The sequence below is a fragment of the Arvicanthis niloticus genome, chromosome 27 (genome assembly GCF_011762505.2).
Source record: "Arvicanthis niloticus isolate mArvNil1 chromosome 27, mArvNil1.pat.X, whole genome shotgun sequence".
Classification (NCBI taxonomy): Eukaryota; Metazoa; Chordata; class Mammalia; order Rodentia; family Muridae; genus Arvicanthis; species Arvicanthis niloticus.
The window spans coordinates 27,343,596-27,359,929 of NC_133435.1; the positions used below are offsets into that span (position 1 = coordinate 27,343,596).

The following is a 16,334-nucleotide window of genomic DNA, read 5'->3' on the forward strand; positions in this document are numbered from 1 at the left end:
CTGGGTTTCCCTGTGTAGCCCTGGCTGGCCTGGAACTGACTGTAGACCAGGCTGGCTTGAAATATACCTGCCTTTGCCTCCTGTGTGCTGGGATTAAAGGTTAAAGGTTTGTACCACCATGCCCAGCCTCCTTTTTTCATTTTTTGATGTTTGTTTACTCCTTTGGAAACCAAAAAAGGAGCAAGAAAGATCTGTATGTTGATATTGGTCAGCTTTCATAGAAATGAGACAAAAACTGCTTAGAATTTTATATAGTTCTATCTAGTACACAAATCTATTCATTGATAGCTTGCTTTGTTTTGATCACTCATACATGGTACTGTGCAGTTAAATATTTAAGAACTAGCTTTCTGGGGTAAATAAGCCTTGATTTGTAATGTTTTCTATGGATTATGTACTTTTCCAGTCTAATGTGATACTTTTGTTCACATTGTTGCGAAAGGCATTGTTAAAGTTGGAAATCCACCAGCTCTAGTACAGTACTGTTTTTGCAGGAGTTGAAAGAAATACTTCTGTACTCAGTGATATATAGTTTAAATCTTGTGTTTATAATTACAATATATAACATAATTGCAAACATATCTCGGAAGAACTAATAAAAGTTTCCCAAAATAAGTGTTCAGTAATTAGCTGTTATCATTGTCTTAGTATATGAGTAGGTAGGTTAAAAGAAAATATACTTTTTCCATACATTTTAGAATCTTACTTTTTAACTTGTTCGTAAACTATAAAATAATAAAATAAAATAAAATAAATCAAAATTTGGCATATTAGTCTAAGCCATTTACCTTGATCTTCTGAACTGGTCTAAAATCATTTTAAGATGTTTCTTTAACATCGTCAATGCATCAGCTGTTGTAGCACATACCTGTAATTTCAGCATGTGATAGGGTGAGGGTCTTGAAGTCAGTCCTAGCTAGGTCATGTAGCAAGGCCTTGTTATAGTAAATGAATAAATGAATGAATTTCACGTGTAGAAATACTTCATTCTGCATGAGTGTGGGCTCTTTACTATAGGTGAATAATAGGTTAATTGACATCTATGTGTCTTGGGACAGTGAAGGCACATTTGTTTTGCCATTTACTAATGACATGAATTAAATCACCTAGCTCTGGGAAATAGAACAGGTGTTATATATACAAATATGTGTCTGCATGTGCATGTCTCCTGCTACTTGATACTTTGCTTCAGTCCAGAACTTATAGAAATGAGTATTTTAAGCTAAGCAAATTTAGACAGTTAACTGTATAGTATGTTAGACTTTACTAAACCAAGAAAGTCTGTTCTAGAGGTGCCTCGACATAAATTTGTGTTTATCATTTTTGTTTTTATAATTTATGTACAAATGTAAAACTTTATGATGCAACAAGATGCTGTGTTTCTCTATTGAGCCACATGTATTCACATAATAACCCATCAAAAATTAGAGCCTTGTTGAATCTACAGTCGGGATGATAGGTACCAGGAATACAGGTTTCTTAGTTATTTAGTTTTTCCAAAGTAAGAATTGTTCTCTTCATGGAGTTCTCTTTTTAAACATATTTCCCCCCCCCTTTTTGTTATCCCTAATCTCTTTCCAGGGTGTGATTGACTACATTTTCTATTCCAAGACTCATATGAACGTGCTTGGTGTCCTGGGGCCTTTAGATCCTCAATGGCTGGTTGAGAACAACATCACTGGGTGTCCACACCCTCACATCCCTTCAGACCACTTCTCACTGTTAACACAACTTGAACTCCACCCTCCACTCCTGCCTCTTGTCAATGGTGTTCACTTGCCTAATCGGAGGTAGTGGAGTCCAGCCCCGCAGAGACGGGGATGTGTTGCTATGGACCTGTACAGTTGTAAATCAAAGTATGTAGGAGTGAAGTATGGCCATCTTTAACGCTGCTTCTTCAGGTTCCTTTCACTATGTGTTTGCTCTAAGACTTTGTATATTTTTGTGCATACTGATATCATTTGGCACTAGGGCTGGAACCAAAGTATTACTGTCTGTCTCTATCCAAAATATTAATATACTTTAAAATTGAATTTATTTTCCTATTATATTAGGAGCCAACATTCACAGGTGATAAATCACTAATTTGAGACCCCACACCAATGTTGTTCTCTAAAAATAAATACATTCTTCTGAATGTTTTCATATAAGCCAATCATTTTTGTAAAAGGTGATTTTTAAAAACTCCAAATACAAGATTTTCAATTGAATGATGGTATGCCTTATAGGAAAAACTTTTGAGTTTCTGTTTTCTTTCATAACAAGCTGATTTTTGGCCCTCAAGTCATTGCACATTAACAAAGCACTTAAATTTGCTTGATTTGTACATTAAATATGGTATAGCCACTAGCCATAACAAGACAATTTGAGATATGAAAGATAATTACATAACATGCTTTAAAATCAAGCATAATTTGTGACAATTTGTTGGCCAAATGCTGGTTTTGAGGAACTCTTCTCTCCTCTCCTCTCTCCCCTTCCCTCCCTTCCCCTCCCCTCCCTTCCCCTCCCCTCCCTTCCTATTTTCTCTTTTTTTGTCTGCCTATTAGTCCTAATCTTTTTAGAAGTATTAACTCTAAGCCCGTGTTTCCAGTTCATCTATAAGGAAATAGCAGATAATACTGCCATACATTTTGAAAGTTAAATTTGGTATTTTTAGGATGCCCACAAAATTAGTGTCTTGTATTTTTCATTTTCATGCCCACATTTTTTTTTTTTTTTTCTGTCCGGCTGTACTGGAAAAAATATGATCTATATCTTTACCACTACAGTTTAACATTTAAAGAAAAATGTTGAATGAAAAGCCCCTGGTCAGAGTTTCAGAAAGGGAAAGACAGATAATAGAATACGTGTTTTCCAAAGTAAGTAGAGCGGCTGTTTGTTGTTTTATTTTTTTTATTTCATTTTAAGGTAACAGTAGAGAGGATTTTGAGGAAAGGACAGATTTGGGGAAGTAACTGAAAACCTCAGATCATTTTTTTCTGACTCTAGCTGCCAAATGGCCATCATATGCTTTTAATCTTTGTTGCCATACTGTCTAGATTTGAATTAAGCTACTGTTTTATTCCCAAAGTTTGATGCCTCTAGATGTATTGGGAACCCCCCCCCCCCATTTGTTGTTGTTGGCCAGGAGGTGCCACTTGAAAATCTTACTTAAGAGGCAGAGAGCATAAACACCATTTTGTGGGGAGAAAATTAGTGGGCAAAATTAGAAAATGTTAATTATGGCACAGTAACATTGGAAAAGGTTGTGTCTGTGTTTTTAAGTTTTTCTTTATTCTGCTTTTTTGCTGCTATAAGAGTTTTCTGAAATTTATATTTTAAACTTTTCATGCACTTTACTGTTTCTAGTATCAAAATGTGATATTTTTAATAAATAAGAAATTTTCCATTATGTGATGAAATTTTAAAAGAAAATAGCCTATATTTGTGTCTCACTAATATATAAAGTACAAGTCAAATTTAAATTATTTAATTAGTTTTAAATATATACAAATTGTCTCCTCTTTCAAACCTGACATCTTAGGCTGTTTTATTAGTCTTAAATGATACATTTCCTGTGGTCATTTTATACTAATTTCTTCCATAGTTTACTGATCAGGCTATATAAAAGAAAATTTCCCGAAGGGTAATTTTAGTGGGATGAGGGTGGTGGGGTGATGTAATATCACACAGGATTGCATCCAGAAGAGCTCTGTAAAGCCTAAACTCCCTTTTAAAAGTGCCTAGTGACAGAGGCGTTGTCATCTATTGTAATTGGAATGTCATTGTAGTTCAGCAAAGTTTGATGTAAATAAAATATTCTTTTAAAAATGTTAAAGTACCTGAATAAACAAACAAACCAACCCCTTGATGACAGATTTTCCTCAGTGTTCAGGTATCCCTTCTCATATACCTCAAGCATCCAATATCTAGCCATGCAGATTGATTACCTGAAGCATAGTGCTGGAAAGTAGAATAGCATGAAAAACTTAACTTTGTGGACATTACCTTTTTCTGTAGTCAGCTACTGTATGTTTAGTTTTAGGTCTTTTGTTTCGGGTGGGTTTTCTGCTCTGGAGGTATATGCACTAACAGAACATTCTTCTTTCATAGACGCATGTTAATTAGCAATGTGAGCAATATTTCCTACCATACTTCACTCCCAATATTTTTGAGATGTTTGTATAAAATGAAATTTAAAGTTCACTTATGATTGTATATGAACCACAGAGGAGCCCATTTATTAATACAGATCTTTTTTAATAGTTAAATGTAGAGGGGAAAATAAAAAAAATTGGGAAACATTGTAAACAGCTTAAGTTTATTTTGTGTATGATTGAGGCACTCTGTTGCAAGAAGGTGTGTAATTGGGTCTCTCTGCTTCCAAATGCACTCTTTCAAACCATTCATTATCCTGTGTATTTTAATGTGGTTTTCGTAACTGTTGGTAGTAGCTCTGTTGAAGTAGGTGATTGTGTTTTGTTTTGGGTGGCACACACCTAGGGCATGGTATCCCAAATTTCATGTGCACGGTTTCCCTTTAGCCTCTTGCCCAAATTTCACACACTGTCTCCCCTTGTTCCCTTTGTAAAAGGAGTGGTATCTTGTTTTGAGCTGCCAGTTCAGATGCTCAGAAATGCTGCTGTCCTCAGCATTGTCTTGTTAAATGCATGCCATTTGGAATTTTGGCAGTGAGAAGCCCAAAGGACAAGGTGAATGACATGGTATATATTCAATAAAGTGAAATATATATGCTCATATACTTTTAGTTATCAGAATAAGTTAATAAGCTTTATGCCTTTGGGCTGCTGCATATTTTATCTAATAAGAAAAATTTTGGGCATTTTTAGATTGTGCTATGTATTTTTTTAAATGTTAAATATGATTTCTGGTAATTGTCTCAAGAACTGGAGTGTTAATTTTATTAAAATGGTGTTGTTTGAAGAAGGGGAAACTGCACTGTTTGCCATTATAAAAGTAATACAAGTGCATGTCAAGTCACCCACTGTCAAGCATCAGCATCCTCATAGCTTTACACACTTTGATGGGGAATATTGCAGCATCCTCAGGACTGACATCTGGAAAAGGCTCAAATCACTTACTGCTCCTTGCTTGTTGACTTTGTTTTACAATATTGTGCCTGGTGTCAACTTTTAAGCAACAGCACTGCCTAAAAGCAAGCAGAGAACAGAATCCCAGCACCATTCTATAGGCAACTTTTTAGAATTCAGATACAGTAAATCTGTTCAAGATTTATGATGTTTTATGTAAAAAAATTTTGTACAACATAGCTGAATATTTTTGTTTGATTTATTTGATGTAAGGCGTGTGAACATTCATTTGAATATCACATGTTAAAAGTCAGGTATGGCACAATGGGTTCTGAGACCAGCTTCCCCACCCCCTCCCATTTGCCTTGTTCTAATCTCTTTCTTTCCAAATTTCATTTCTGGTATTCATAGGCAGATATTTAATTTTACTAATAAGCATCCTGTGTGAATGTACTTTAAAAGCCACTATGTTTTAGCGTTATAGTTTGTAGAATTATGAAACTTATCCCCCTCCCCATTTTTTTTCTTTTTGTCTTAAAATCATAAATCACTGAGAAGGGAGAAAGTTAAAATCTATCCAAGACTCATATCACTTGAATCTGTGGCAGATTATGTTAAAATTGAGGGCGTGGCAATTAAAGCTAGAACATGGACAATATTGTGCTGTTTAAAATTTCTGTCTCCTGAGCATGTCTTGTCAATAGGTGAAATTTTAAGTCTCTATTAAAACTTCCAAGAATTCGTAAAAATCACAAATACCACCTGTATACTCAACAGCAACTAGCAAAGGGAAGGAAAAGTGCAAAGGAACAATAGATTGAGTATGTTCCTTCAAGGAGCAAGGAGCATAGAACATCATTTCTAACACGAGGCTAAATTTTCTAGTGTTAAAATTCGATGTTGGCCTAATACTGATTTAAAATTTCATCTTTTATATTCTTGAGTTTTTGAAATATTTTAATAGTTTTACAAAGTATACTAACTTGTTTATAGCTTCAGTCACAGAAAACAAATTGTATTTCAGTAATGACCCTGTAGCAAGCAAGAATTCTATGTCACATGTTCAAAGTAACAAACATTTTGACTGAAATGTGAGCTGTCATATTTGTAAGGTTGTTTTTTTCTCTCCCCCCATAAAACCCAAAGTAACACCTTTCTAATGTGTTAAAATTTTGTTTACTGACTTTCATTTGGTTTGTATCCTATTTGTATGACTTTTGTGTATTAGAAGTAGATAAATTAGGTAGAGACATTACACTTATTTTTCTAAATCAGGAACCTAAACTGAAGCTTTGAATTTGTAGACAGAAGAGAACATTTATGCTTATGATTGCTCTGGAAGATTTTAATTTCTGCAAATGCACCATGATTCCCAAATTTAAAATTCAAACAAGTAAATGCTAGTACATCTTTAACCTGCTTATTTACCAAAGTTTAAGAATAGGGTGCCAAGAGCATTGTCACCTGAATGTTTAAAGAGATAAAAGAAAATCCTTATGTTCTGAGCAAGAGTCACAGAAAAAAAACAGGAAGGGAAGCAGAAGGGCAGGAGCCTGCTCAGGAAGTTGATAAGGAAGAGCATATATGCTTGTTTTGATCAAATGCATTCATGTAAATGTCTCAGGTAAAAGGCCTGTAGGAAGAAGCAGATTCCAGGGAAAGTTTTATTAATATAGTAATTTTGGCAAAAGTTTGGTTACCTTGGTTTATGTTAGACTTATTTGTTCTTGGATTCAAAGGACAGTCTGAAGGTACTTTTTAGTAAGATAAGCTAATTTTCAAAGGATATGAATTAAGGGCATGCCTGTTAAGTGTTGATTTTATGGTGCAGCCTATAAAATTAATAGCACTGAACTGAAATTAGAAGTGTGCCATCAGAAGCCATGATGCGTGGCATGGTGGCATGGTGGCATGGTGCACCTTTCAGAATGACACCTGTTAACTGGTTATCTTCATCAGCAGGATCCCTGCATTTGTTTGATTTCCCTGTTTATCTGTTCCTTGGAAAAGCATAGGAGTCATGGTAGCAGCCCTCTGAAAAATGATCCTTGCCCATTATTTCAGAGTACTCACACTTTCTTAGCTAGCAGTTGTTCTGTGTACCACATTTGTTTAATTTGTGTGTAGTTACTTGAACTCAGAATATTGGCTCAGTATTGGCGTGCCAAACAATGGCTCTGCTTCTTATGGTACAGACTTAGTGTCCTGCTTACTGTTTCAACTTTAATGCGGTAAGTGTTGCAGTGTGTGGGTTGCTCTTTATTCAGAAACTACTGTCCTTTCTCTGTGCTTAACTTGCTAAAAGTATATTCCCTTACCTGTGTAATTCTTGAGCGGTGCTCTGCGGACTTTTGAGAGAGGGGGGGTTTAGATGGCTGTTACTGCACACTGGATCTGGAACTGTTCAGTGTTGTGAGTGGCAGATTTCTTAAACACCAGCAGCACTCAGAAGTGCACTACGGGCATTCGTACAGTTAGTTGTCCAAATGCAAGCAGTACTTTTCATCCAAAAGAAGCTGACAGGTATGTTGGGTTCAATAGGAGCACTTTAAGTAATCTGAAGTGGAGTAGCCCTTTCTCTCTCTCTCTCTCTCTCTCTCTCTCTCTCTCTCTCTCTCTCTCTCTCTCTCTCTCCCTCTCTCTCTCTCTCTCTCTCTGTTTTTAAAGAGAAAAATATATTTACATACCCCTTCTCTTTGCAAGGGCCAGGATGTTTGATTATATTGACCAGAGATTAAGTTGTATCTAGTTTTCAACTCTGTAAGTGCCAAGTATGTTCATGGACTTTTAACCATTTAATTAGGGAAGAGATTATTTATTTTTGTTTCCTGGCATTAAGTTAATTAATTTATTGTTTTGCATACACTTGAGTCATTCTGTGGCCTATATAGTGTTTTTGTAACTATACAGTGGTCTAAAAGCAAAGCACATGATCCTAAAACTTAAGTGAGATATTTTAGTAATATTCCCCATGAATACTTGCTTGATGGTTTCTATTCTATTCTAAGCAGATTCTACTGTTTTCGGTTGTGTATTTATTTTTTATTTTTCCCCTAAGAAAAAGCCAAGCACTAAATCAACTTGTGTTCTGATAATCATTTACAATCTAAGCTTTTCTCTTTCTTCTTTTCTTAGAGGATTTAATGAAGTGCCATGTAATTGTAGCTTACTAATTAATTACTAATTAATGTTTGATAGACTGGTTCTGTGATATTCTAAACATTTAACTCTTGTCATCTCTGGAGAAGATGGTTCTACTCTAATTCTCTCTGATTAAATCACCAGCTGCTTTATTTTTCTATTTATTCAACAGTTGATAAGGTCTGGATCTTGACCGAACTGCTCAGCTGAGATGTTTTCATAGTGGACACTGTAGAAAACTTGTGTGCAAATGAACACAGTTGGGTGGTGGCATTCTTTTTCATTAATGTGAACATTGACTAAACAAAGCAGTCCTGCCTTTTAAATCTTGTGGCAGCTCAGAAGGGAGGTGCTTAAGAACCTTAACTATTATGTCAGATGACAAAATACTTTTTTTCCATTTTGGAGATTGGGTACTGCTCACACATGATGTATAGGGCTAATATTTGCTTGTTTCCTTGCACCTGTGTACTCTTCCCCTTCTCTCCCACTTTTCCTTTCCCTGTAGGCAATAAATGGCCATTTTGCAACCGCATACTATTGTCTTGGATTTTGATTATTTATGCTTTGGGTTGGTACTTCTCTTGTAAACTAAAAAACCAAGGTGATTTACATAAAAGTTCATACAATGTGAACATTTTATTTTGTTTTCTTGTTTGAAAATTACTTAAGAATTTCATATAGAATTCATTTTGCAGTTATGTGATCTGCTTTGTCAGAAGAAATCCAAGCTAAGGGATTTATATCATTCTGAATATGTATAAGATGGTTTATGATGTGCCATCTTGCAGATTTTTACCTTGATGTCTTAGTGAACATAGGAGTTTATGCTGAGATGAAACTTCTCATCCTTGGGCCTGGATTGGGGGTGAACAGAAGCCTCCTGCTGAGCTTTGGGAATGTACTACAAATAGGAAGCAACTGCCAGATCTTAGTGTCATTAGTCTAAACAACCATCAGACTGAATTAAACAGTACTGAAAAGCTTGATAGGTTAGATCTGTGAAGGCCCAGAATAACGTCATTCAGTATTTATACGTCTTTGATGAACAAGCTGCTCCAGAGAATATAAAGATGATAGATTCCTTATACTCCAAGAAATAATTTCTCAAGTATTCTTTATGACACAAGAAGATACTCAAATGTTTTAGTTAGTATAAAGGTAATCTTAGGATCTGGGAAAGAAGGCAAGGAGAGGTCATACAGTAAAATAATTAGAAATTCAAAGAACTGTGGACAGCTGAAAACTGGTTTTGAGATGTATGATTCACATTCAGAGAAGAAATTGGACCAACAAGCTTAGTATTTGGAAGAATAGATTATCTTGGAACAGGTTGTTGGCATCTCTAGCGATTCCTAGGCTACAGCGCTTAGTGCCTATTTTCTTGGCAAATTTGATACAAGGGTTTGAAACAAGGGCTTGTGACCCCAAGGTTCTTCACAGAAGCCATTATGTTGGACAGCCTTTAAGAAGTCTTTTTAAAAAAGCATTTGTGAAGTGGGTCTTGAAGTCCAGGTTTCAAGTGTCTGCCTCATTAAGAAGATGCTCTTAAGGTAGGACATTGAAGGCATTTGCTGCATGCTTGTAGACTTTATGACCCTGGCAAAACAGGCTTATTGGTAAAGTTGAGGCAGTAATCTTCATGGATTAGTTGAATGTGCTAGGGATTCAGTCCTTGTTTCTATATATCAGGCACTTTAACAACTAAGCCATCTTTCCAGCATCTGAACTATTCTCTAAAAAATAGACCAAGACAAAGTTTTGAATGAAGTGGTTATGGTGTGGTAAGTGTTCTTAGAATAGAGACCTGAGGAGAATTAGGGAAAATGAAATAAAGCAGTGGGGACAGTTTTGAGCTTATCTCTTGGGCAATAGCACAACAAACCTTCCTAGAACTCTGAGGAATTAAAAAAAAAATGCTTTATGAGGAATAAGAAAAGAGAATTTACTTGACTCAGCTGTGTCTGTTCATTGCTCTACCCATGTTTATGCATGTATCTTACTCTAGTGATGAAAAGGAAGGGGAGATGGGGTTGCTGAAAATGGAACAGTGTAGTTGAAGCAACAGAAAGAATAAAATGATGATGTGAGGCTGAGCATTCAAGGGGAATTGACCCCTGAGAAGTTTGGGTTCATTGTCCAGTGTTAGCCCGCCTCAGAAGATGTATTAGTTCTGCCTCTGATACTCTGCTAAAACATTTGGTCTTGATTCATCATGGAGGACCACCATATCAGTTAAGGCAGTTATTGGGGCCATCTACTGACAAAGGTCCACTTGTACATGTTTCTTCAGTTTCTAAAATGTGAGTCTTATAATTTCTTGGGTGAGTCACCTATTTTCTTGTGAAATAGATACTATTAATACATTCCTTTATTCCTACTGTATGTTGCTGTCGCTATAATTTGGTGAGAGGAGATGAAGAAAATCAAAACTCTAACAAGTAACGTGGTACCAGTGAGCCGTTTTAGGTTACTTTTGCAGTGGTTTCTTTTCTCTAGGAAGAGAGGATGCTTTGAGGGTTAGGGATAGTTAGGACATTCAGATTTCCCCACCTGGCACAACCAAATGTTCACATCTTAGATTTTACAGTTTCATGCAATACCTTGAAAGTGAAGGCAGTATTTGTTGTGGGTGTTTTAAATGTGTGATTTCTGAATCTAATCCTTTAATGTTTGTGCTGAAATAATACCTACAGGAATAGTCCTTTTACACTACCTTTGTTATGTGTTCTGACTTTCACTACTATGAGCCTCTTGAGTTGTTTTCTAAAGCTATCTTAAGTTAACTTTGAAAACTGGACAGCCCCCCCCCCCTTTTTTTTTTCTTTTCCACTGCCCTTTACTGTTTAAATGCTACTGCTTCCCAAGTAAACTTTCCAGTTCATTTCAAACCCATCACCACTGAGATCATCTGCAGTCTTCAACCAGATAGACTGATGAGATGAGGAAGTTCTTGGTCCAATGAAGGCTGGACGCCTCAGTGTGGGGGGATCGTGGGTGGGGAGGTGAGTGGGAAGGGTGGGTGGGGGCATATCCTCATAGAAGCAGGAGGAGGGGAGATGGGATAGGGGATTCCTGGTTGGGGGGGAGAAGGGGTTACATCTCATATAAATAAAAGATCCAATAAAATTTTTTTTAAGTGAAAAAAGAATTCCATCTTGAGCCTTTAGTATTTATCAGCTATTTCTGGTAGTATATTAGCTTAACTTTCTACAAATAACAGAGCCTCAGAGATCTTTTCAGATAGCATGCTTTCTTTGGCTTGTCATCTTAAGAAACCAGGGTGGGTGCAAAAGTGTCACAGAAAAAAGAAAGGGAAAAAAGTCACAGATTATGGAACTAATCACCTATAAGCAACTGAGGTTTGAACCTACCTGGAACCTGAGGAGTAATGTGGAAGATAGACAATGGGTTTTGTACCCCATTGGTCAAAGATTGCTTTTTTTTTTTTTTTTTTTTTCAAAAAAAAAATTAACTCCTATACATACAAAAGTTTTAAGTTTTCTAATTTTGAGTGAATGGGGATTTAAATTTTCTGTTGAAGCAAATCAAGGGAATAGACACAATTACAACAGCATATGATAAAGTTCTTAATGAAACCAAGCACAGCCCCATGTTTTAAAAAGTATATCATATATAATGCTACTGCCTATTTGTTGATAATGGTGAATATAAATGTAGTTTACTTTTAAAGAACTTACAGTGTACCAGACACTTTTCACATTCAATTCTCAAAGTAACCCAATTGATCTTCCAGATAAAACAGTTTTGATCTTAGGCACGGGTGAATGAAGGAAACAGGACCATGAAGCATATGCAAACTATAGTCAAGAGGCCTCATTATTGGGCCATGCAATCTGCAGAACTCTTACATTAATGCTTCAGCTGCAGTGCTCTAATGCTTTAATATAATATTGGCTGCTACAATATGTTTGATACCTAAGGATACACAAGTGACTTGAGTAGCTTCAGGCAGTTCTGTAGTATACTGTCTTGATTCTCTTCAAGACTAAAACAGCAATTCTTTCCTCTGGGAGTTTAGGAAGTTGAGGGAAGGAGGGAGAGCTGTCTTGCTCAAGATCATGATCAAGTAGGGTGGTCACTTACGAGTGCCTGACAAAAAAGTGGAGTTAAAATTTAGCTCCTTTGTATCAACTGGGCAATTGTGAAGGCTTCAAAGCTCCCTATTTAAACATTTAAGACTTAGATGGCAGTATCATTTCATCTACAAATTTAATTCTGAGAATTATAAAAGTTTTCTGGATGTCAGTTTCTATCTTTAAAAAATTTCTTTTTTGGAGACCCCATCATCTCAAGGAGAAAGAAATTTCATATACTAGGTCCTTGATATTTGGATTATAAAAACAACTTACTGTAGAAAGCCATAATGCTTGGCATGTAAGACGAAATCTGTTTAGTTAGTTGTCAAGTACTGTGATAAGACACTGACCATAGCAACTTTTAAAAGAAAGCACTTAATTTGGGGGCTCACAGTTACAGAGGGTTGAAGTCCATAACCATCATGGCAGAAAACATGGTGCAGGTTAGGCAGGCATGATGCTGGAGAAAAAGGGAGAGGGAGAAATGGAGGTCATGTGGGTTTTTAAAACCTCAGAGCTCACCTTTGATGATGCCACACTTAGTCCTCCTCAACTAGTTCCACTAACTGTAGACCACTGTAGACCAAACATTCAAATACATAAGTCTATGGGGTCCATTCTCATTAAAATCACCACACTGGTGTGCTCACTTTAAGGCAACATTAATATAATCAATGGAGTCATGGTAAGGAGGCCATTCAAGCAGAGAAACAGATTAGTAACATTTGAAAGATATTACCATTTCTTAAAGCAATAAACGAAATTGGGGAGAGGGTTATCAGATCTAAGAAGTTGAATTTACCTAGAACCATGCAGATAGAACCATGAAAGAACCTTCCCAGAGGAGGCTGTGGCAGAGAGGGAGAACTCTATGGGGATTGATCTTAGAGTAGACCCAGAGCTGATTGGAAGTGATACCTGAGGCACTAAAGAACAAGAAAAATCCCCATTCTGGTCTGTACCTGTGCCAGGACAGATCAGTGTATCTGCTCCTCTCCCTCAGTGCCACAAGTCTAGAGGTCTCCCAGGAGATCTGCAGCAGACCCACACAAATAACTGCAGCATCTGGGACCCCTGAGGAGCCCAGTGGATACGGGACCCTCTCCCCTCTGTGTGAGAACCCTATGTCCCCTCTGGTCTGCACCTCCACTGGGGCAGATCTGTGTGTCTGCCCCACTCAATACCTCAAGGTCTGCAAATAGGGCCATATATCTCCCAAGAGATCTGCTGTAACCCAGGAACACATCAGGCAGGCTTCAAGCAGAGACACCAAGGTCAGCTAACACCAGAGATAGCCAGATGGTGAGAGGCAAGCACAAGATCATCAGCAACAGAAGCCAATACACTTTGATACCATCAGAACCTATCTCTGTCTCATCACAGCAAGCTCTGGATACCCCAACACACCTGAAACTCATGATGCTGTCCTAAAATCTCATTTCATGAAGACAATAGAAAACTTTGAGGAGGATATAAATAACTCACTTAAAGAAATAACAGAAAAAAGTTAAGCAGAAGCCCTTAAAGGGGAAACAAGCCCCTTAAGAAAATTCAGGAAAGTAAAATCAATCAGGTAAAGGAATTGAACAAAATGGTGCACAAACTAAAAATGGAAATAGATACAAAGGGAGGCAACCCTGGAGATGGAAAACTTAGGAAAAAGATCAGAATCAGGAGGTACAGATGTAAGCATCACCAACAGAATACAAGAGATAGAAGAGAGAATCTCAGGTTTAGAAGATACAATAGAAAACATTGACATATCAGTCAAAGAAAATATAAAGTGTAAAAGCTCCTAACACAAAATAACAAGGAAATTCAAGACACAATGAAAAGATTAAATGTAAGAATAGTAGGAAGAGAAGAGGGTGAAGAATCACAGCTCAAAGAACTAGAAAACATCTTCAACAAAATCATAGAAGAAAACTTTCCTAACCTAAAAAAAGAGATGGCCATAAATGTACACATATCCTACAGAACACCAATTATATTGGAACAGAAAAGAATATCCTCTTGTCACATAATCAAAATACTAAATGCACAAAACTAATAATATTAAAAGTTGTAAGGGAAAAGGGCTAAGTAACACATAAAGGCAGACCTTTCAAAATTACACCAGACTTCTCAGCAGAGACTCTAAAAGCCAGAAGATCCTGACAGATGTCATCTACACTGTAAGAGAACACAAATGCCAGCCCAGGATACTATACTCAGCAAAACTCTCAATCACCATAGATGGAGAAACCAAGATATTCCACAACAAAACCAAATTTAAACAGTATCTTTCTACTTACCCTGCCCTACAGAGGATACTGGAACGAAATCTCCAATACAAGGAGGGTAACTACACCCAAGAAAACACACAAAAAATTAAATATTTCACAACAAACCTAAAAGGGGAAACATACACACATAATACCACCTTCAGAAACAAAAATAACAGGAACTGATCTGTTTAATATTTGTCAACATCAATGGATACAACTCCCCAATAAAAAGACACAGGTTAGCAGACTGGATACGTAAACAAGATCCAGCATTTTGCTGCATACAAGAAACACACCTCAGTGACAAAAACAGACACTACCTCAGAGTAAAAGACTGGACAAAAGTTTTCCAAGCAAATCGTCCCAAGAAACAAGCTAGAGTTGCCATTCTAATAACCAATAAAATAGACTTTCAACCAAAAGGTTTCAAAAAAGTATGGAGAGGGACACTTCATACTCATCAAAAGAAAAATCCACCAAGAGGAACTCTCAATCCTAAGCGCCAACACCCTAAATGCAATTGCGCCACTGTTCATAAAAGAAACATTACTAAAGCCCAGAACACACACTGACCCTTACAAAATAACAGTGGGAGACCAACATCCCACTCTTACCAATGGACAGGACATTGAAATATTTCACCAGAAAACAAAAGAATATACCTTTTTCTCAACACCTCATGGTACCTTCTCCAAAATTGACCATATAGTTGGTCACAAAACAAGCCTCAACAGATTCAAGAAGATTGAAATACTACCATGCTTCCTATCAGATCACCATGGACTAAGGTTAGACTTCAGTAACAAACAATAGAAAGCCCATGTAGTCATGGAAACTGAACAATTCTCTACTCAATGATAACTTGTTCAGGGAAGAAATAAAGACTTTCTAGAATTCAATGAAAACAAAGACATAGCATACCCAAATTTATGGGACACAATGAAAGCAGTGGGGTCTGATGCCCTCTTTTGGTGTGTCTGAAGAGAGCAGTGGTGAACTTATATACATAAAATAAATAATTTTTAAAAACCCTAAAAGCTATTGTATTACATCAGTCTCCTGGATATATCTAAAAGATAAAAATATGGCAAAAATGTTAATGCACTTAATGTTTATGTGCAAAAATGTTAATGTATTTTTTGTTAATTTTTGAGATTGTATTTTAATTATGTTTCTTCCTTAGCTTTCCTCCCTCCAAACTGTCCCACATACCTCTCCTTGGTCTCTGTCAAATTCATGGCCTCTTTTTCCCCCAAATATTTGTTATTGCATGCATGCATACATATATATACACACATATATGCATTTATATTCATATGTAGATATATATCCCTAAATATAACCTGCTCAGTTCATATAATGTTATTATATGTATGTTTTCAGGGCTGTTTGTTAGGCATTGGGAAGCCAATTGGTGTGTTCTTCCCTGAGCAAGACCTTCTACCTCCCATTCTTATTCAGTTGCCTTCAGTTCTTTGTTCAGGGTTGAGACCCTGGGACCTTTTCCCTGTGCAGTTGGGAATTTTCATTGGTGTCCTTGTTTAGCTCACTTTTGGGCAGTCGTATTGGGGAAACTTAACAGGTGTAGCTTCTGGTGTTACTAGGAGACATGATCTCACAGCAAAGTCCCTGTGAGACTTTTCTGTCTCTTATACTCTTTTTTGTTTCCTCTTTTGAAATGTTCCCGGAGCCTTAGGTGTGGGAGTACTTTGTAGATTGGTACTAGGCTGTACAACTCTGCGTATTGATTGGCTGTAGTTTCCTGGAGTGGTCATTGTTGCAAAAAGAAGATC

General features: G+C 36.7%; 1 protein-coding gene across 9 annotated transcripts in view; it reads left to right on the forward strand.

The window, feature by feature from the left end:
- Nucleotides 1-16,334, forward strand: part of Cnot6l (CCR4-NOT transcription complex subunit 6 like) — a 138,123-nt gene that overhangs the window by 74,940 nt on the left and 46,849 nt on the right. For 7 of the 9 annotated variants that reach the window (XM_076926456.1, XM_076926458.1, XM_076926453.1 and 4 more), the window contains one exon: nt 1,582-8,709. The exons of the other annotated variants lie outside the window; for them this stretch is intronic. In XM_076926456.1, coding sequence (XP_076782571.1) covers nt 1,582-1,794 — 213 coding nt within the window. In that variant the 3' untranslated portion in view covers nt 1,795-8,709. Of the gene's footprint in view, nt 1-1,581; nt 8,710-16,334 lie in introns of those variants that run through there. 9 annotated transcript variants of the gene reach the window in all.